This window comes from Pipistrellus hanaki (genome assembly GCF_964339955.1).
Source record: "Pipistrellus hanaki genome assembly, chromosome: 3".
Classification (NCBI taxonomy): domain Eukaryota; kingdom Metazoa; phylum Chordata; class Mammalia; order Chiroptera; family Vespertilionidae; genus Pipistrellus; species Pipistrellus hanaki.
In genome coordinates, this window is record NC_140505.1 from 144,277,856 (window position 1) to 144,300,273 (window position 22,418).

The 22,418-nt window shown below is 38.7% G+C and overlaps 1 protein-coding gene and 1 pseudogene across 2 annotated transcripts in view; one reads left to right on the forward strand and one right to left on the reverse strand.

Moving 5' to 3' along the window:
* SPATS2 (spermatogenesis associated serine rich 2) overlaps positions 1 to 22,418 on the reverse strand; it is an 84,361-nt gene that overhangs the window by 40,022 nt on the left and 21,921 nt on the right. Inside the window, exons 3-4 of the mRNA XM_084877433.1 lie at positions 14,477 to 14,732; positions 2,035 to 2,114 (exon numbers count right to left, since the gene is read on the reverse strand). Of these exons, the coding sequence (XP_084733559.1) occupies positions 2,035 to 2,114; positions 14,477 to 14,501 (105 nt within the window). The 5' untranslated portion in view covers positions 14,502 to 14,732. The remainder of the gene's footprint in view (positions 1 to 2,034; positions 2,115 to 14,476; positions 14,733 to 22,418) is intronic.
* LOC311618811 (keratin, type I cytoskeletal 18-like) lies at positions 9,524 to 11,314 on the forward strand (annotated as a pseudogene). The gene has a single exon. The product of its transcript is annotated as a keratin, type I cytoskeletal 18-like (transcript).

Below are 22,418 nucleotides of genomic sequence, written 5' to 3' on the forward strand. Positions count from 1 at the left end.
TCTTGGTATTTCATATTATGAATGCTTTCAAGTTATCTAGTCAGCAATACTGCTTGAAAAGAGAGTCCTTTTATAGATGAGAAGGGGTATCTTGTCCAAGAAATAAGCAGAGTCTATATTAGAACCTGTCTTTTTTAGAACATTTGCTTTTATTTATTTATTTATTATTATTATTATTGTTTTTAGTACATTTGCTTTTAGATCTTTCTATACTTTTATTGTTTCAGGCTTAATTAATGATAAGGTTTAAAACCATATAAGTGGAAAGGTATATAATCTATAATCCAAAGAGAGATTATTTATAATTATACATTTTTGAGATAAACAAAATTCCTAGCACTAATTACTAGAAAATGGACTTTAGGCAAAATTTACAAATTCAGCAATAAAGGTAAGATTCTGGTAACTTAAAATGTGAAAGTGTGTATATTCTTGAAATAATATATATCTCTTACTCCATAATCAACAATAAACTTTTTTTTAATAAGAAAAGTTTTTTTGAGAGCACATAAAGCTTTTGTTTTATGTTTTTCTCAGTATAGCTCATTCAGGGTTATATGACTAAAAACACCTACTTTTCTTACAAAGGAATGTTACTTGGAAGATCTATTTCTCATCTTACTCTGAAATCCCCTGAACTTCAGAATGAGGGGAAAAGGAGACATATGTACTACTATTAGTAATACTTTAATTAAAAAAAGAATCCTCTTCAAGTGAATGGAAAGATCCTACTCAGTTTGTTCCTTAAAAGATGTTGCCAGCCCTAGCCGTTTGGCTCTGTGGGGATAGAGCATCAGCCTGCGGACTGAAGGGTCCCAGGTTCAATTCCTGTCAAGGCACATGCTGGGGTTGCAAGCTCGATCCCAAGTAGGGGGGCATGCAGGAGGCAGCCGATCAATGATTCTCTCTCATCGTTGATGTTTCTGTCTCTCCCTCTTCCTTTCTCTCTGAAATCAATAAAAATATTTTTTAAATGTTGCCAAATGAGATTCACTTAGCCATATAAGTATTATAATATTAATTAATATTAAGGTGTCTTCAAAATAATTTAGAATGAATATATAGGGAGATAGGCAAAAAAATGTTTGCACTTAACAGGCTGATTCTTCAAAACCTTCATGGTAGTTATGCTATGATAGACAATGGTATTGTTTTGTTCTTGAAGTTTCACTTTCCTTAATGAGTTTGTGTAACCACTAACTATATTAGTAACTAAGTTTGACATTCAAGTTTACTATCCACATAGTGATTTTCAACCGTTCCATTTCATGACACACATAAACCAATTACTAATATTCTGTGGCACACCAAAAAAATATACTATATTTTTTGTCAATGTGATAAAAATAAAATTGGTATAATTTTGATTCATTCACACTGGACGACTATGTTGGCTGTTATTTTTTTTACTTGATAATCTAAGGAAAAAGAGATCAGTGTCACTAAATAGTCAGGTACTACATGTTTTTTTGTGTGTGTGTGTGTTTTTTTAAACATTTTATTGATTTTTTACAGAGAGGAAGGGAGAGGGACAGAGAGCCAGAAACATCGATGAGAGAGAAACATTGATCAGCTGCCTCCTGCACACCCCCCACTGGGGATGTGCCCGCAACCAAGGTACATGCCCTTGACCGGAATCGAACCCAGGACCCTTGAGTCCATAGGCTGTCGCTCTATCTACTGAGCCAAACTGGTTAGGGCAGGTACTGCATGTTTTTTTTGTTTTGTTTTGTTTTGTTTTTTAAATTAAATGCAAATTTTGAGGTACTGCATGTTTTAAAAATTCTTGCAGCACACTGGTTGAAAATTGCTGATCTGCCCAGCCAGTGGCTCAGTGGTTGAGCGTTGATCTATAAACCAGGAGGTCATGGTTTGATTTTGGTCAGGGCATGTGCCCGGGTTGTAGGCTCTGCAGGAGGAGGTCAATCAATGATTCTCTATCATTGATGTTTCTCTCTCTCTCTCTTTTGATGAAATCAATAAAAATATTTTTTTAAAGAAAATTCCTCATCCACATACAGTAACTAATCATACCTTTTCTTTCATGTTTTCAAAAGTTCCTCCCTGGGCCAGTACAGTATTGGACTGCAAATCAAAAATGAACCCTGATGAATCTGAAAGAACAAGAAGGAAAAATATATTCAACAATATCTAAAACTGACACGTGATCATCTCCCAAATAGAAGGGCCTTAAACAGTTAACAACTTATATACTTTGCAAACTCTATTATATAGGTAACTGATAACTACATTTGAATTAAAATTATAGAAATAAAGTTTTATTTTAATAGAAACTGTAATAACTTAAGAAAAACACTAAATACATCAACTTTATTAAACTGTCTAGTAATCCTTATCTTTAACTATCTTAATTTAAAAGGCCCTCTATAAATGTTGCAAGTCAATGGTTCCCCAAGGTAAAATTTAACACTAACTAATCTAAAAATATGAGTGAGGATAAGAGCTCCTGTGGCATTAACAATAACAACAACAATAACAACACATGAAAGTACCGGTAATTTCAATTTTCTAGAATGTACCACACACATCATGTTTTTAGACTATGAAGTCCATGAATACATTCCTCAGTCTAATGCTTGACGAAGCAATGTACTTGAATTTACATTACCAGCACAACTCGGGAAAACTTAAGCTTAATGTGACTTATTACAGAAGAGAGTTTGGCTTTCCTATACTTTTAAAGAAAAGGCTATCTGCAAATTTAATCCACTTCTTTACCTGAGACTATGTAATCAATAAATTACCTCCACTTTAAGCACTTAAAAACTTTGTTTTAATCTAATGAGATGCAATCCGGGAAATGGTTAGACTGTTTCTCAGATTATGATGTGTATAACTTATCCGGGACATTTTTGCTTAAAATGTAGATTCTGATTTAGTAGGCTAGCCTGTGGCCTAAGATCGTTACTCCCTGGTGGATCAACATTTTTGATCCAAGCACCATACTTGGGAGTAGTTTGGGGTTTAGAATTTCAACAAAGCAAGGAAAAGGGAAAGTTTTGAAAAAAGGGGTTGCTATGGTCTGAATGTTTGTACACCCCCTCCCCCATTTATATGTTGAGATTCTAAAGTGATGGTATTAGTGATTGGGGCCTCTGCAAGGTAAATAAATCATGATTGGAGCCGACATGAATAGGATTAGTGCTCTTATAAAGCTGACTGCACGCAGCTCCCTAGCCCCTGCCACCATGTTAAAACACAAGGAGAAGTCTGCCAATGGGAAGAGGGCCCTCCCCCAACCATTTGACACTCTGATCTCAGACTTCCAGCCTTTAGAACTGTGAGAAATTAATTTATGGTGTTTATAAGCCATCCACTTTGTTATAGTAACCTGAAGGGACAGGGGTTTTAAAAAATACAGCAATATTCTAGTACATTTTCAAAATTATTTTTCTATTATAACAGATGTATTTCAATTAAAGCCTCTTTTACAGCTCAGTCTTTATCCTGTGTTTTCAAATACTTCCTGGTTGCTATGGAAGATTGATAAGTTAAAATGATAACACATTTTGGTAATAAAAGTGGAAAAGAGGATATAAATACAATGTATGTCATTCCAAGAGAAACTATGCTTGCTAATTACTAATGAACCATGAATTCATTTATAGTTAACCTCTCTGTAATACTAGCAGTTTTGAGACTGTTAACAAATAAAAAAATCAGACTGCACTTACACAAACTCAGTATTTAAGCCTTAGTTTTTCAGATGACTACATAATATGATTAATCCCCAATTATCTATAATAATAAAAGTGTAATGTTAATTAGACCAGACAGTCGAACGACCTTCCAGATGTCATTCCGGACGAAGCCGTGGCAGTGGGGGCCAAGGCAGAGGTAGTAAGGGGCAATCAGACAAGCAAGCATGCAGAGGGATGCAGGGGTCCTCAAACTTTTTAAAGTGGGGGCCAGATCACGGTCCCTCAGAGAGCTGGAGGGCCGGACTATATGAACTACTAATTCCTACTGTAACACCTCGACTGCGCTCACTGCCCAAAAAACCTGGCGGGCCGGATCAGACTCCTCTGCGGGCCGCATGTGGCCCGCGGGCCGTAGTTTGAAGACCCCTGGGCGATCAGGCAGACAGGCAGGCAGGCAAGCAGTTAGGGGCGATCATGCAGGCAGAGTGATTAGGGGCAATCAGGCAGGCAGGCAGAGGGGTCAGGGTGATCAGGCAGGCAGGCAGGTGAGAAGTTGGGGCGATCAGGTAGGCAGGCAGAGTGGTTAGGGGAGACCAGGCAGGCAGAGTGGTTAGGGGCAATCAGGCAGGCAGGCAGAGTGTTTAGGGGCAATCAGGCAGGCAGGCAGAGTGGTTAGGGGCAATCAGGCAGAAGTCCCGGATTGTGAGAGGATGCAGGCCGGGCTGAAGGACCCCCACCACCCTCAAGCACGAATTTTGTGCACCAGGTCTCTAGTCTTTAATAATTGAAGAGACACAGTACATACAATGAAAATCCTATATAATCAAAATACTATCCAGCAATCTTCTCAGAATTGCTGTAGGTCAGCCAAATGATATATTAATGAGCAGTGAGGTGATACCTTGGAATTCAAATCACCAATCTTTTTTAGGAAAAAGAGGAGACACAAAGTAAAGCAACTTTTCAGTGTCTATCTTAAAATGAACTATTACTAGCTTCTTATATAATCATCATCTAAAACTTTATTTTTTTTCTTTAGATGAAACAAACTGCAAGGAAAACAAGAATAGTTCTGCAAACACTTTCAGTTGTTATCCCCTCAAAATTAGCACAGTATTATTAGGGTTTATCTGGCATACCAATTAGGATAATGGTTAAAAATAATATTTCAGTCAGGATCCCAGCATGAAACAAATGGCACACTCAAATCAGGATAACTGAGGAAAGTTGTTAAAAAAGACTATTTTAGAAGGTGCTAGTAGGGAGTAGGGAAACTACAAGATGTAGTACAGTTATCCCTTGGCTAATAACAGCAATATGCATTGCTATCCTGAGTTTTGAAGAGGCATAAGGAGATAGCAATTACTGGAACCCAGAGACAGAGGGGTTTTTCACCTCTGTTTCTTCTGATGTGGTAAGGGCCATAGGACAGTAGCTATAACCTTTGGTCAAAGGTCACAGGACGCCCACAGTGACCCCTCAGGGAAAGATTGAGGAAATAAATATTCCTACCTCACTCTTCTTGCCTCAATGTTACCCAATAGCTAAACCCAACCAGAAGCCAGAGGGCAAGAGAACCATTAAGGGAGTATTTATCTTTTCAATCACGAGTTCACCAAAAAGGGAAAACAATAGTTTAACAATTTAACTTGTTTATTCATCAGTTATATTATCTCTTAAACCAACAAATCAAGTACATTCATATCTTGTATCCAATGAATACAAAAGCTTAAGTGTCTTTTAACATTACAGAGAAAGTTATTTTTAATTCCCATCAACAATATTTAATGATTTAACAATTCTCTTATTTTTACATTAAAGAAAGCCCAAGATTTATTTAACTTCATTAGTAAGAACTGTAATGTTATTTTTAAAAAACACAACTCAAATTTTGTATTAGCAGCATTAGTACATATTCTCTGCTGTTTTAGATCATCTTTGAGCTAGCTTCATTTAAAAAACTTTGTATGTAGTCCCAGGGATTACATGAATTCAAAGTTTCTTTGAAAATTATGAAGCCACATAAGGATTATTTTGCTATCTATTTACTGGCAACATTCAGGCTTTTTTCTTCATGGAAAGGGGCACTAAAATAGAATAAAAATTAAAATATTAGTTAAGTATTTATTTATTTCCAAGTAATGAGAAGGACTAATTTGAGTTTTACCTTTCTAATTGTTATTCTCTCCTTTTCTTTAGGGAAAGGTAAAAATAAATTATGATGTGGCTAAAAAATGGATAGCCAATAAAAAATAGGGAGGAGGAAAGAAATCAAGAAACATGAATGATCTAAAAGCTAGATAATCAGTATGCAAATAAATCACATCTTATAAAATGCCTCTATGTGAGCTGGTCAATTAAGTCTGAAGAAAAACATTGTTTCAGCTACTAAGGGCCTATTTCAATCTCTCTCACAAGTCAAACCCTCATTTTTAAATTTCACTTGCATTTCTCTATTTAATGGGATCTTCTATTTTATGAGATTGTTATTCTTGGATGTTATTGCAACTTATGGCATACTTCTGGGCTTAGATGGATTAGATGAATTGAACACATTAAAAAAAAAATTATTTCCTACTCCTCACTGTACTTCATATTCTCAAGAATTCTACCAGCTATTCCAGAACTCAATTCCCTAAGTAAAAAAAAAAAAAAAAAAATACATAAATATATATATATATATATATATAATATTTAAGAATTATAATATTTAAAAGTAAAACAGCCCTAGACTGTTTGGCTCAATCTGAGTGCAGAAGGTGGAGCCAATCAATGTGTCTCTCTTACATTGATGCTTCTCTCTTTCTGTCTCCCCCGCCACCCCCCCGCCACTTCCATTCTCACTGAAAAGCAATGGAAAAAATATCCTCGAGTGAGGATTATTACCACCCCCCCAAAAAAAGTTTAAAAAGTCAAATAAATCTTCAATTACTAAGACTAGTACAGACTAATGGTAGAATTTTTGAGAATCTGAAGGAGAGAGAGGAAATCACCTTTTTTAAAACTGAATGATAGATGTGAGATATTTCCTTATCATTGTAAAAGACTTTGCTCTGGATGTTCCTTCTAGCCCTGTCAAATAGTCAATGTCGTCCCTCTCCACCCCATCCTATCCCCTTGCTTCAAAGTATAGAAATTCAGTGCGCACAGTATTAAATATATAAGGTCTTAATAATCCACATGGGTTTGATTACATAAATTAATAAAGTATTCTCTAAATAATGAGGGGGGAGTACAGAAATGAACAAGTCAATTTTAAAAATCACATGCTTCTGTCTCCAACAAAAACATCCTTCTCATAAAACCACAGCACTGCAAAATCTTACCCTTCACTCATTAACATCATGCAAATAAGAATTAAATCTATTAGATTCTTCTTTCTTAAATTGACTTATGGATCAATAATTTATTTTCATTATAAACATTTCTATTTCCAAATAGTTGTTATAATTATCACAAGATGAACCCTAGCTTTATTTTCTTTTTTAAGAATATATTTTTCTTGATTTCAGAGAAGAGGGAGAGAAATAGAAACATCAATGATGAGAATCATTGATTGGCTGTCTGACCCACACTGGGGAAAGAGCCCATAACCTGGGCATGTGCCCTGACCAGGACTTAAACTGTGACCTCCTGGTTCACAGGTCAATGCTCAACAACTGAGCCACACTGGCCAGGCGAAATTTAGCTTTCATTGATTTTTTTTTTTTACAGAGAGGAAGAGCGAGGGATAGAGAGTTAGAAACATCAGTAAGAGAGAATCATCGATCAGCTGCCTCCTACACACTCCCTACTGGGGATGTGCCTGCAACCAAGGTACATGCCCTTGACCAGAATTGAACCTGGGACCTTTCAGTCCACAGGCTGACACTCTATCCACTGAGCCAAACCGGTTTCGGCAGAACCTTAGCTTTTAAGTGTTATACTGTGAAGGTAGGAAACTCGCTACACTTAAATAACACACTTATTTAAGCCCATTCTTTTCTAAGAAAATATTTTCTCTTTAAACAATTTTATTGTGAAATATAACGTTTACAGTGCATATACACATAAAGTATCTCAGCTTGATAATTTAGCACGAAATAAAAACCCAAATACTACTAATCAGGCTAAGGAAGAAAACATTTCTAATATCCCAGAAGTCTCCTCATGTACCCCCCCCCCCCCCCCCCCGTCCTTTAGCTCCTCCACCAAAGGTAACTAAACATCCTTTCTTTATAGTTGCTACCAACTAAAAACACATAGCTAAGTATTATGGTATAGCTTTGCTTTTGTCTAAAAAGGACTAACTCCACATGTATTTAATTTTGATGCATTGCTTATTTTTGTTCAACATTTGATGCATTGTGTTTGTAAAATTCATGCATGTTCTTAAAGTAAATAATTTGTTCATTTTTCTTGCTTAATAATATTTCATTGTTTGGTTATGCCATTGTTTATTCTGAGGTTGCTTCTAGTTTCTGGCCAATACAAATAATGCTGTTTTGAATACTCTTGTACAATCTCCTCACATACTTGGGAATGCCTTTTTACCGAATATACCCAGAAATACAACCTAGTCATAAGGGTATGTCTATCTTCAACTTTAGTACATAATGTCAAAACAATTTTTCAAAATACCAACTTAAACTTCCACTAGCAGTTTTTTAAAAGTTTCCATTGCCCCACATACTCACTCTCTCGGTATTATTGCCTCTCACATAGTTCTGATTGACAGGGCCAGGGATAGAGCCCACACACAGGTATGCATGCGACTGGGAATCAAACCTGCAACCTTTTGGTACACCAAACAATACTCCAACCAACTGAACCACATCCCATTATCATTTCAATGTGCATTTCACTCATTTCTAAAGAGACTGTGTTCCTCCCTGGCTGGTGTTGCTCAGTGGTTAGAATGTTGGCCCTCACACCCAAAGGGTCACGGGCTCAATTCCTAATCAAGGGTGTTCCTAGCTTGCAGGTTTGATCCCCTGGCCAATAGGGAGCACATGTGGGAGGCAATCAATTGATGTGTCTCTCTCATCCATGTTTTTCTCTTTTCCCCCACCCTTTCACTCTAAAAATCAATGGAAAAAGTATCCTCAGGTGAGGATTAACAACAACAAAAAATACTGAGTGCCTTTACATGTTATTAGCCATTTTGATATTCTTTTTTTCTGGCATGCCTACTATTGCCCAGAGTTAGAAGGCAGAATTAACTTTTTTCTTACTGGTCTATAGTAGTCCCGTTCTTTAAATTATGATGCAAATTTCTTCTCCCATTCTCTTAACTGTGCCTTTTGATGAACAAAAGTTCTTAATTTTAATGTAATGCAGTGACATTCTTTTTCTTTCTGATTAGTGCTTTTTATGTCTTTTTAAAAAGTCCCTGAGCCATGGCCAGGTGCTCAAGTGTCATCCCATACTCCAAAAGGTTGCAAGTTCAATTCCTGGTTAGGGCACATACCTAGGTTGCAGGTTCAACCCACTGTCAAGTACATACAGGAGGCAACTGATTGACGTTTCTCTTCAACATCGATGTTTCTCTCTCTCTTTAAAAAAAAAAAAAAAATCAGTAAAAGCATATCCTCAGGTGAGGATTAAAAAAAGTCTTTCCTGTCTGGACGGTTTGGCTCAGTGGACAAGCGTCGGCCTGCAAACTGAAGGGTCCCAGGTTTGATTCCAGTCAAGGGCATGTACCTTGATTGCGGGCACATTCTCAGTAGGGAGTGTGCAAGAGGCAGCTGACAGGTTTCTCTCTCTCTCTCTCTCTCTCTCTCTCTCTCTCTCTCTCTCTCTCTCTCTCCTTCTCCTCCTCCTTCTCCTCCTCCTCCTCCTCCTCCTCCTCCTCTGTAAAAAATCAATAAAACATATTTAAAAAACAAAAAAAAGTATTTCCCTGAGATGATGTCAGAGACTTGCTTTAAAATAATCCACTGGGGGGGGGGGGGGTGACTTGAACCAGAGTCTCAGCTTCTTGCCTTCCTCCCTCAACAACCTGAGCTTCAGTACCCACTCCAGCGACTCCACAAACTACTGGGCCCTGGACGTTCAGTGCAGTTGCCCAGGGACCAGGCCCGGCAATCAGCAGCACAGTCAGCATCTACCAGGCATGAAGGTAGCAGGGGCACCAGTGTGAGGGACAGCTGAAGGTCTGGGGGCCTGGATGTAGGGATGGCTGGGGGTCTGTTGGGCACAGGGAGCATCCAGAGTGAGAAGACTATGCAATGCCTGAATGACCGCCTGGCCTCCCACCCGGAGAAGGTGAGAAGCCTGGAGGCTGATAACTGGAGACTAGAGATCAAATTCAGGAACACCTGGAGAAGAAGGGACCCTAGGTCAGAGACTGGGGTCATTATTTCAAAGATCACTGAGGACCTGAGGGCTCAGATTTTTTGAAAGTTCTGTGGAAAAAGCCCACATTGTTCTGCTGACTGATGATGCCTGTCCTACTGCTGCTGACTTCAAAGTCAAGTATGAGACAGAGCTGCTCATGCGCTAGTCCATGAAGAGTGGCATCAATGGTCTCGATAAGGTCACTGATGACATCAATATCACTCGGCTGCAGCTGGTGATAGAGAGCAAGGCTTTCAAGGAGGACCTGCTCTTCATGAAGCAGCAGCATGAGGAGGAAGTAAATGTTCCACCAAACCAGACTGCCAACTCTGTGTTGACCGGGAAGTTGGATGCCCCCAAATCTCAGGACCTCGTGGCAGACATCTGGGCCCAGTATGACGAGCTGACTCTGAGGAAAGGAGAGGAGCTAGACAAGTAATGGTCCCAGATAGACAATTATTGGTCACAGACTGCTGAGATAGGCGCTCCTGAGATGATACTCATGGGCTGAGATGTATAGTCCAGCCCTTGGAGGTCAACTTGGACTCCATGAAAAATCTGAAGGCCAGCTTGGAGAACAGCCTGTGGGAGGTGGAGATGCCCTATGCCATGCAGTTGGAGCAGCTCAATGGGATCCTGCTGCAGCTGGAGTCAAAGCTGGCCCAGACCTGGGCAAAGGGAAAGTGCCAGGTCCAAGAGCATAAGGCCCTGCTGAACATCAAGGTCAAGCTGGAAGCTGAGATCGCCACCTACCACTGCCTGCTGGAAGAAGAGAAGGACTTCCACCTTGGTGATGACTGAACAACAGCAACTCCATGCAATTCATGGACTGTGGACAGCAAAGTGGTATCTAAGATCAGTGATACCAAAATTCTGGGGTACTCCTTGGCGGGGGCGGAGAGGGGGCAGAAGGCCAATAAAAAAGTTCAGAGATCCTTGAACATAAAAATAATAATAGCCCTAGCCAGTTGGGCTCAGTTGGATAGAGCATCGCCCTGAGGACCAAAGAGCCCTTTGTTTGATTCTAGTCAAAGGCACGCACCTTGGTTGCAGGCTCCTTCCCAGCTTGTGCCCTGGTCAGGGCTCATGCAGGAGGCAACCAATCGATGTATTTCTCTCACATCAACGTTTCTCTCTGTCTACCCCTTTCTCTTCAACTCTCCCTAAAAATAAATGGAGGGATATCCTCAGGTGAGGATTTACAAACAAACAAAAATAATAATAACAGTAATCCACTGGGGGTTAAAATATACCCAAATAAGATTGGCCATGTGTTGTTAATTATCAGACCTGAATTATGGTTATTGGTGAGTGCACCATACCATTCTATTTTTTTTTAATATATTTTATTGATTTTTTTTACAGAAAGGAAGGGAGAGGGATAGAGTTAGAAACATCAATCAGCTGCCTCCTGCAAACCCCCTATTGGGGATGTGGCTGCAACCAAGGTACATGCCCTTGACCAGAATCAAACCTGGGAGCCTTCATCTGCAGGCCGACGATCTACCTACTGAGCCAAACCAATCAGGGCCATATTATTCTATTTTTGATAAGCTTAAATTTTCAATTATAGCCCGGCTGGTATGACTCACTGATTGAGCATCATCCTGTGCACCAAGAGGTTACCGGTTAGATTCCCAGTCAGGGCACATGCCCAGGCTTGATCCCTCGTGGGGGCCGATTGATGTTTCTCTTTCTCTCTCTCTCTCTCTCTCTCTCTCTCTCTCTCTCTCTCTCTCTCTCTCTCCCTCCCTCCCTCCCTCCTTCCCTCCCTCCCTCCCTCCCTCCCTCCCTCCTCTCTCTCTCTCTCTCTCTTCCCCCCTTCCTTCCTCTCTCTAAAAATAAAAATTTTTAATGTCAATAATAAACTCAAAAAATAAATGTTATTTAAAACTTCTGGAACAAGCCGGGACCGGTTTGGCTCAATGGATAGAGCGTCGGCTTGGGGACTGGGGAGTCCCGGGTTCGATTCCGGTCAAGGGCATATACCTTGGTTGCGGGCATATCCCCAGTAGGGGGTGTGCAAGAGGCAGCTGATCGATGACTCTCTCATCGATGTTTCTAACTCTCTATCTCTCTCCCTTCCTCTCTGTACAAAATCAATAAAATATATTTTAAAATAAATAAATAAATAAATAAAAAATAAAATAAAATAAAACTTCTGGAACAAATAATGATTATATCAACTTTGCAGGATACAAGATCAATATACAAAAGTCCATCACTGTAACAGCAATGAATACATGGAATTTAAAATAAAAAACACAATTCCATTTAACACCCCAAAAATACTTGGGTATAAATCCAACAAAGTATGCATAGGACCTATATGAGGAACACTACAAAACTTTGAAGAAAAGAACTAAATAGACATTCTATGTTTGTGAATGGGAAGACTCAATGTTATCAAGATGTCAGTTCTTGCCAACTTGTTATGTAGATTAAAAGCAATCCTAAACCCAGCTGGTGTGGTTCATGATTGACCACTGACCTATGAATTAGGAGCTTACTGATTCCTCGTCAGGGCACATGCCCTGGTTGTGAGCTTGATCCCCAGTATGGGGTGTGCAAGAGACAGCCGATCAATGATACTCTCTCATCACTGATGTTTCTCTCTTCCTTCCACTCTGAAATTACACACACACACACACACACACACACACAAATTCACTCTATTTAAAAGTCTAATCAACCGGCTGACTGTTCGATCAGTAGCTATGATGCACAATGACAACCAGGGGCAGATGACCAGTAACTAAGAAGCTATGATGTGCACTTGACGCTCGACACAGGAGCTGCCAAGCTGCGGTGACTTGGCAGCTGCAGTTCTTGGGTGCATCACCAAGCCAGAGAGGAAGGAGCCAGATTCCAGTGTGGATTCCAGTGTGCATCACCCAAGAACCACCCTCTCACAATCCGGGACCCCGCAGGGGATGTCGGAGAGCTGGTTTCAGCCCGATCCCTGCAGGCCAAGCCAAGGGACCCCACCGTTTGCACAAATCCATGCATCGGGTCTCAAGTATATTTAATATACATTAAAAGCAATCCCAATCAAAATCCCCAGTAATTTATTTTGTGGATATTGACAAACTGGTTCTCAAGTTAATATGGAAAGCCAAAAGATCCAGAATTGCTAACATAATGTTGAAGGAGAACAATGTTGAAGAACTGATGTTACCTAACTTCAAGAATACTATAAAGCTATAGTAATCAAGACATTTTTATAACTCTAGCAAAACACAGACATGAAATAAACAAAGACTAGGTTTTTAGAGGTCAAAGCAATCTGCTAAAGTTAACTCTTTAGGAAAAATTAAATGCTAACCTTTTAGAATAAATTATTTTAAAGTTTGGAATCCTGTTTTTACTATGTTGTTTCTCATTTGCAGAAGGAAAACAGATATCAGTGTTTCAAGCATAACTGGGGAAAAGCAAACTGAATTATGATGAAATTAAAGTCTGAAGAAGAAACAAAAAGGATATAAAAACTTTTCAGTTGATGAATCCCATTCCATAGAACAGTTCAGCTTCTTTAGGAATCTAAACAGTTCCTTAGAGCCCAGATTTTCTTGATATTGATTTACTATACAATGAAACAACAGTTCTCAAGACCAAAAGGAGTTTTGATATATTGTTCTTATAATGAGGTTTTTAACTGCAATGTCAGAATTAAGTTTAAAAGCATTTTTTTCATATTTAATGTGTGAGATCTGTATCTACAGCTTTATTTTCAATTAAAGAACATTAAATTGGAAATTAAATTGAATGAGGGGAGGGGAACCAGAATAGCTATGGTCATTCCCTTAATAAATATATTCCAGTTGTGAATAACAGTTCTAGTCCTATTGTAAAATTTGTCCCTTAACTTTTTTGGAGCAATTCTAGGAAATTAAAAAGTGATTTTTTATAGTCTTGTTGTACTTCCCTTTCTTATAATTATTCTTGATATTTCTTGACTCTTTGTACCTTATATTTTACTTTTGACAAGAAACTAGAGTAATTATCCCAGAAGGAAAGCTAAAGAATGAATCAAAATCTAAAAGCATTTTCTCGTTTCATTTCCTATCTCCAATGAAACATCAACTCAAAGGATACAGAATATCCTGCAATAAATTATCTCCTAGCATTCCCCCTAATATATGTTCACTCTCCAAAAAGTACATTTTCATGAGGCATCCTGCAAGTATACTCCTATTTATTAGGTTTCTAAGATAAAAGCAACTGTTATATGAATTCCAAAAGTAGTAATACACGAAGCTGTAAAATAATATTTACAGATACTTAATGCGTTAACAGATAAAGTTATGAATGTTCTGTACTCTTCTAAAATTAATTTGTCATGATAAAAAGTTATAACTAACAGTAATACTGTACACAGGTAAAGTATAACCATTCAAAACATATTAAGAGAATGTTTTTTTGAAAATACAGATATAAATGGTGAACATTACTCCACAACTATGCTTTTAACAATTTATGCCCATATATACTCTTACCCTTCTGGTTTTGTTTCCTAGACATTGTAATTTCTTTTCTCTCAAAAGATATAGAAGAAAAGTATTCTTTTGCCTTGTCTGGGTTTTGATTGTAGTTATCTCTGATTTAAAGGTAGGCAAGAGAAGTCTGCAGTTGGAGGTATTAAATAAAAAATCCTGGTTATTTGAAATTCTGCTAACTGGTGATCTCCTTTCCTTCTATTATCTTCTTGTCAGGAAATATCATTGCAGATATTCATGTCTCTCCAGGATGATTCTAGAGGGAGGAAAAATACACATATTTAGGGTTACAGTAAGAGAAATTTGTACAAAATTTCTGAGATATATCCACAGGTTTTGTTTTGTATTTTTTCTAAACAAAACTAGTGATTAGAGGAAAAATATTCTAAAAAATCTATATATATAAAAGCCTAATATAGCCGAAACTGGTTTGGCTCAGTGGATAGAGCGTCGGCCTGTGGACTGAAAGGTCCTGGGTTCGATTCCGGTCAAGGGCATGTACCTTGGTTGTGGGCACATCCCCAGTAGGGGGTATGCAAGAGGCAGCTGATCAATGATGCTCTCTCATCGATGTTTCTAACTCTCTATCCCTCTCCCTTCCTCTCTGTAAAAAAAAAAAAAAAAAGTCTAATATGCAAAGTGTCCCCTAGGGAGTTCAACCGACCAGTTCCATTGCTTGCTATGATATGCTCTGATCATCAGGGACCCTACCCATGTATGAATTTTGTGCACTGGGCCTCTAGTATGGCTATTTGCTCTTTTAGAAACTTTAATCTTAGAATCAAACCATTTCCTTATTTCAGAAAGCATGTTCTCTTGGTCATCTTATATTCTGTATCTATCTAAAAAATATTATCCCCATCTCTGCTTCACAAACTAAAATATTATCTCATTACTAGGACCTTCCTTGCTACTTGCTCTTCCTGTCCAAATCAAAGGTCTTTTTTCTTCCTCTAGAATTTCCTATTTCTAACCTCTTCTCAGGTTTCCCAGCTCAAATACAGCTGCAAGAAACCTGGGGCTGGGGGTGAATGGGAAGCACACAAAGAAATTTTATTTCATTTTTTAAACATATTATTATTGATTTCAGAGAGAAAGAGAGAGGAAGAGAGAGAGATGAGAAAGAATCACTGATTGGCAGCCTTCTGCACACTCCCTACTGGGGATCAAGCCCAAAGTCTGGGCACGTGCCCTTGACCAGAATCAAACCCAGGACCCTTTAGTCCACAGGCTCTATCCACTGAGCAAACCAGCTAGGGTCACAAAGGAATTTTATTAAGGAAAACCAAAACACCAAAATGTGTACTAATCCATACTGCAGGAAGTGTCTATCTATAATAATAAAAGCATAATATGCTAATTAGACTGGATAGCCGGACAACCTTCCAGATGAAGCCGGGGCTGTGAGGGCCAAGGCAAGCCACCAGAGCTGCAAAGGCTGAGCCTCTTGCACGAATTTCATGCATCAGATCTCTAGTAAATTATAAAGATATAAATGCTATTTTTCCACATCACTACACATTTCAAAAATACATGCTTAAGATTTCTGGTTTAAAAAAGCATAAGGATTATAGAACTTATACATGGCACCTGAAAGAAAAAAAAAACATTTCATAAAATGCAACCCAAGAAAAAAATAAAAGTAGCCTTATATGAAATACTTTCCAATGTGGGAGGAGAATGAAGGGATGAGTAGATAGCCTGGGGAACTTTTTTTTTCTTTCAATCTATGAAGAGCGGGGTTTTTATTTAATCTATCAAGAGCAAGAGCCTTGCCTTAGCCGATTTGGTTCAGTGGATAGAGCGTCAGCCCTCAGACTGAAGGGTCCTGGGTTTGATTCTGGTCAAGGGCATGTATCTTGGTTGTAGGCTTGATCCCTGGCCCAGGTCGGGGGGCAAGTGTGGAAGGCAACCAATCAATGTTTCTCTCTCACATCGATGTTTCTCTTTTTGTCTCTCCCTCTCTCTTCTACTCTCTAAAAATCAATGAAAAAACATCCTTGGTTGAGAATTAACAAAAATAAAGCCCTGGCCAGTTTGGCTCAATGGACAGAGAGATTGCCAGCCTGTGGATTGAAGGGTCCCAGGTTTGATTAGGTCAAGGGCACGTACCTCGGTTGCAGGCACCTCCCAGGCCTGGGCCCTGGTGGGAGCACGTACAGAAGGCAACCAATCGATGTTTTTCTCTTATCGATGTCTCTCCATCTTTCCCTCTCTCTCCCACTCTCTCTAAAAATCAATGGAAAAGTACCCTCAGTTGAGGATTAAAAAAAAAATACAAAAAACTTTAAAAGTAAAAAGAGAGAATAAGAGCCTTGTCCTGGCCAGTATGGTTTAGGCAGGGGTCCTCAAACTTTTTAAAGTGGGGGCCAGATCACGGTCCCTCAGAGAGCTGGAGGGCCGGACTATATGAACTACTAATTCCTACTGTAACACCTCGGCTGCGCTCACTGCCCAAAAAACCTGGCGGGCCGGATCAGACTCCTCTGCGGGCCGCATGTGGCCCGCGGGCCGTAGTTTGAAGACCCCTGGTTAGTGGTTAGAGCATGGTCCTATATAATTTTATTAACCAACTTCCCCCCAATATATTCAATTAAAAATAAATAAACTGTTCTATATTGAAGTGTGGTAAAACACATAAATAAGCTTGGAGCAAATTAAAAAATCTAGGAGGAGCTTAATACGCATTGTTTCAAGTAACTAAGAGCTCTCACTCCACTTAGAAAAACTGTAATTGGAAGTTTTAAGCAATGCATCACAGGATGTAATTAATGCCAAAAAGATGAAGAACTCTAATCAGCAGGCGCATACTTAATACATCATAAGGTTGGTGAATAAATGTATATTTGTTTTAAGCTGAAATAAAATGCTTATGGTGTGTATGTATCATTTTAATCTCCTGCTTTAACCAACCTTTTCAATTAACAATAAATTATATAAGATAGACTAGCAATAGATAAAAAAGACTTCTACTATAATCAAAGAAAACTTGAAACAACTTTTGGCAAATTAATACTATCTACTAGACAGCTAAAGCAAAAATATTAACTGTTAAACAAGGATACTTGTTACAATAACTAAAGAGAAATCAATTGATCAAAGCTGCAACTGCTATTGATATTTTTAAAAGAATATCCCTTTGGTACCATATCAGTATCATTAACCAAAGGCAGCATGGTTATTACCCTATCATAGCATAATCTGGTTAAAACAAGGGAGGTCTTAGAAGAAGACAGCTGCTGAAAGGCTTACATGGGGTTCAAGAACTAAGGTCTGAGTATCACTGCACTGGGAAAAGAATGGTCTGAGTTCTCCTGATAGGAAAAACAGAAAAGATGCTTTAGCTAAAAATTTTCCTTGAGACGTTAAACTTTCTCTAAAACACATATATTAAATTTCTTTCCAGAATCTGACACAAACCATGGGCTTCTCAAAAAACAAAAACACACTAAAACTCTCATTTTACAAAAGCATCCAGTTAGACTGAATTTAGGTATAATAGTTTCTTATCAGATTTCTTCTTTTCTTTTTAAATCCTTATCCAAGGACATTTTTTCCATTGATTTCCAGAGAGAGTAGAAGAGAGAGAGAAAGGGAAAGAGGGAGGGAGGGAAGGAGGCATGGAGGTGAGAGAGACACATCAATCAGTTGCCTCCAGTACTTGCCCTTACCGGGGGTGGGGGAATCTAAAACCACTGAGCCAAACCAGTCAGGGCTCTTCTTTTCTTTTTTCTTTTTTACATATATTTTATTGATTTTTTTTACAGAGTGAAAGGGAGAGGGTTAGAGAGTTAGAAACATCGATAAGAGAGAAATATCGTCAGCTGCCTCCTGCACACCTCCCACAGGGGATGTGCCTGCAACCAAGGTACATGCCCTTGACTGGAATCGAACTTGGAACCCTTCAGTCCATAGGCTGATTCTCTATCTATTGAGTCAAACCAGCTAGAGCTCAGTGATAGTCTTTTAAAGCTACTATTTCATTCATTATTCAACTAATATTCACTGAATGCCTATTACTAGTACATTCTAAGCTTTATGGGAGATTGAATGGGAGAGTGCTGCTGTTTCAGATTCAGGGGCGAATTATAGTATATTAGAGTGCAGGAGTTTACTGTAAAAGCAGGTGATGAAAAAGTGGAGGCCAAACCCCTTAACTATTCAATTGAGAAGTTTGGCAATAAAGAAATGAAAGAAATAGGGTATCAGCCAGTGTTCTATCAAGGCAAAATGAATAGAACCTGGGACCTTTCAGTTCGCAGGCCAATGCTCTATCCACTGTGCCAAACCGGTTTCGGCTACTTTTAACTTCTTACTGGTTCTCTTATTAATCCGCTTAGTAATATTTTTTATATGTGTTCATCTCATGTTTGTATGAAATCATGATTTTGCCTATTTAAAAATAAAAAAATCCTTTAACAATGAATTTCATACAACATGTAGTAAATACCATGGAAAATGAAAATTTTAATGCAAAAGCTGAAGGAAAGAAAACATCCTTTTCCATTCATGTATAGATTTAAGGAAGACCAAACAAAACTTTGTCTTGTCTCTTCCCAGCTCTGAAATTTTTAAGACTCTTTAAAAGGCATAGTCATTGCTGAATCTGGTAGTTCTTTTTTTTTTTTTTAAACACACACCATATTTTTAATGATTTTTGAGAGACAGGGACAGGGAGAGAGAGAAACACCAACTATGAGAGAGAATCACCGACCTGCCACCCCCTGCACACCCCTACTGGGGATCAAGCCCGCAGAGCAGGCATGCGCCCATGAGTGGAATAGAACCCAGGACCTTTCAGTCCGCAGGCTGAGGCTCTATCCACTGGGCCAAATCAGCTAGGGCTGAAGCTGGTAGTTCTTGAAAGATCCCATAATTAACATAAGAATTCTTTCAAATGATATTTCCAGCTATTTTTTTCTGATGCCTAGTATAAATAAAGCACTGTCTTAAGAACAGAAGCTTCATCATTTCAGATTTAGACTCTCATCTGAACTACTTTTGTTAATTATACTCACCAAAAATATAGATGGTACATTTTTAGACCAAACTAAAAAGATACATTTGACAAACACTTTTTATGATCCAAAGACTTTTTTGCCAGTAACATTTGTACAATCACAAAAATATTAAATACATCTGTTACTTTCAAAATAATAGCTGTCTTTTCAAAATAATATTTTCAAAATATTGTATGTCAGTTGAAAAGATAGATTAAATATTTTTAACTAACTTGATTCAATATATACATACAGCTTAAAGAAGCCCAAACCAGAAGTCAATATACAAACTTAACATTAAATCAGCAGCATATACTTTATTATTATTTTTGTTGTTAATCTTCACTGGAGAATATTTTTACCATTCATTTTTAAGGAGAGTGGGTGGGAGGGAGGAGAGAAACATCAATTGATTGCCTCCTGCACACACTCCAACCTGCAAGCCAGGTACATGCCCTTGACTGGAAATCAAACCCATGACCCTTGGTGCACAGTCTAATTTCTAACCACTAAACCACACCAGTCAGGGCTCAACAACATATTTTAAATTCATTAATACATGGGCAAAGAGCACATCAACATGTGTTTAGGTCTTCTGAATTTCTAAACCCCAAAAATAAAATATTCCTAATACCACCAGTCTCTATGGAATTACTGTTTTCACAAAGCAGCCTTTTCCCTCTCCTCTCTCAAGATCAAACTACTCCACCAACACTCTAAGGAAAGAAAGGATAAAATCAAGTTGCACTAAAAACCTTTACACTCAGCATTCATTCAGATCCTTCCAAACCATTCTCATGGCTTATAACATGCTAGAAAAATACTGCTCTAGCAGGTAATTACTTTATCCAAAAATGAACAGAGCAATTTTAGACTGGAAATAATCTGCTATCCATGTCATTCATAAATTCATGCTACTGTAATTCTCTCAATGGGGAACATCTGGCCCGTGGGCCATATAAAATCCTTTATTTGGTCTGGCCCTGCCAAAGCACTGGGATGAGTTAATTAAATGTTTGACCAAATATAGCAGCTAATTTTTAACTTGATAATTTTGTATGGCTCTTGGCAGGAATAAGGTGCTTTAAATGAATACATAATGCATGCAACATACCATGCATTGAATATTCTAAAAAATAAGTTTCATTTAGGTAAAATCAGTTAAATAATATTAGCAGACGTAAAGCATGAAAAATTATCTCTTCCTTCTCCCACCTCTACTGCCTCCAAACCAACTGTGTGTCAACTGGAAGGAAAGAGAAAAGAAAATGCAGATAAATAACTGGAAAAGGTACAGAATACTAATCCCAAAAGATGTTACCTCTTCCAAGTTGCAACTGAAATTAAAAAACTATAGTGAAAAGTCTTCCCCATTTTCAGTAGTTCAAGATATATTATTCTCTTCCTTGGGGATGCGACTTATTCCAGAACTTTCTTTCCTGACTCTTCTTGAGGTTCTCATACCACTACAAATTATTAGCATAATAATGGCCCGGTGCACGAAGTTCATGGGGGGGGGGGGGGAGAGGGGGTGTCCCTCAGCCCAGCCTGCACCTTCTCCAATTCAGGACTGCTGGCTCCCAACTGCTCGCTTGCCTCTGCCTGATTGCCCCTAACTGCTTTTGCCTGCCAGCCTGATCGACACCTAACTGCTCCCCTGTCCTCCCCTGCCAGCCTGGTTGCCCTTAACTGTCTTCCACTGCAGGCCTGGTCCCTCCCAACTGCTCTCCCCTGCTGGCCATCTTGTGGCAGCCGTCTTGTGTCCACATAGGGGCAGCTATTTTGTGTGTTGTAGTGATGGTCAATTTGCATATTACTCTTTTATTAGATAGAATAAGATATATTTAAGTTTTGCTGGTTTTCATTTTTTAAATATATATATACATTTTTAAATATATTTTATTGATTTTTTAGAGAGGAAGAGAGAGGGATAGAGAGTTAGGAACATTGATGAGAGAGAATCATCGATCAGCTGCCTCTTGCAACCCCCTACTGGGGATGTGCCCACAACCAAGGTACATGCCCTTGACCAGAATCGAACCTGGGACCTTTCAGTCTACAGGCCGACGCTCTATCCTAGGGGTGTCGAACTCAATCAGAGAAGGGGCCAAAATCTAAAATCCAGCCTAAATCGCGGGCCGAATGGTTTACTGAACAGTCATAAACTGACAATGTTAACCAGAAATGTGAATTTAAAATGAGTGGAACAATCTTTTCCTTAACAGTGCTGTTAACCAACTCACATGCTATCAAGCAAAACAGTAATATTGGTATCAAGCAAAACAGTAATATTGGAATGTACCTAAAATGCTCATTGTTTTGTTTTCTGGCTAGATGTCTGACACCGTTTTCCCCGGATCAATGAGTCAATGTTCGGTTTTATTTCTTGGGCTGTAGCAACCCGCAAAACAGCATGGAGGTTGTCATCGGTAATGCGTGATCTGTGCTTGTTTTTGTTCAGATTCATTATTGAAAACATCTGTTCACAAAGATAGGTGCTCCCGAACATAGATAGAATACGGGCAGCATGAAGTCGGAGCTCTGGCATTGAGTCAGGGGGCAGTAGAGGGTAGAAGTCCTCAATTTCAACATCCTGAAACCTTGATTTCAGGCCACTGTCAGACTGAAGCTCGATTATCTCCATCTGAAGGTGATGGGGCACATTGTTGACATCAACTGTAAAAGGATTGGCAAAGATGTCAAAGCCTGAGTGCTGTGTTCTAAAGTCAGAGAAGCGCCGCTCAAATTCACTTAGTAAACGGCTAACTTTGGTAGCCAGCCGACTGCAAGGAAAAGTACCAGAAATAGTGGTTGAGATACTCAAACAAACGGGAAAGTGGGCAAGATTGTCCTGTTCCAGTTGGGACTTCCATAGTTGAAGTTTACGCTGGAATGCTGTGATCATGTCAGACATCTTCATGATGACTTGTTTGCGTCCCTGC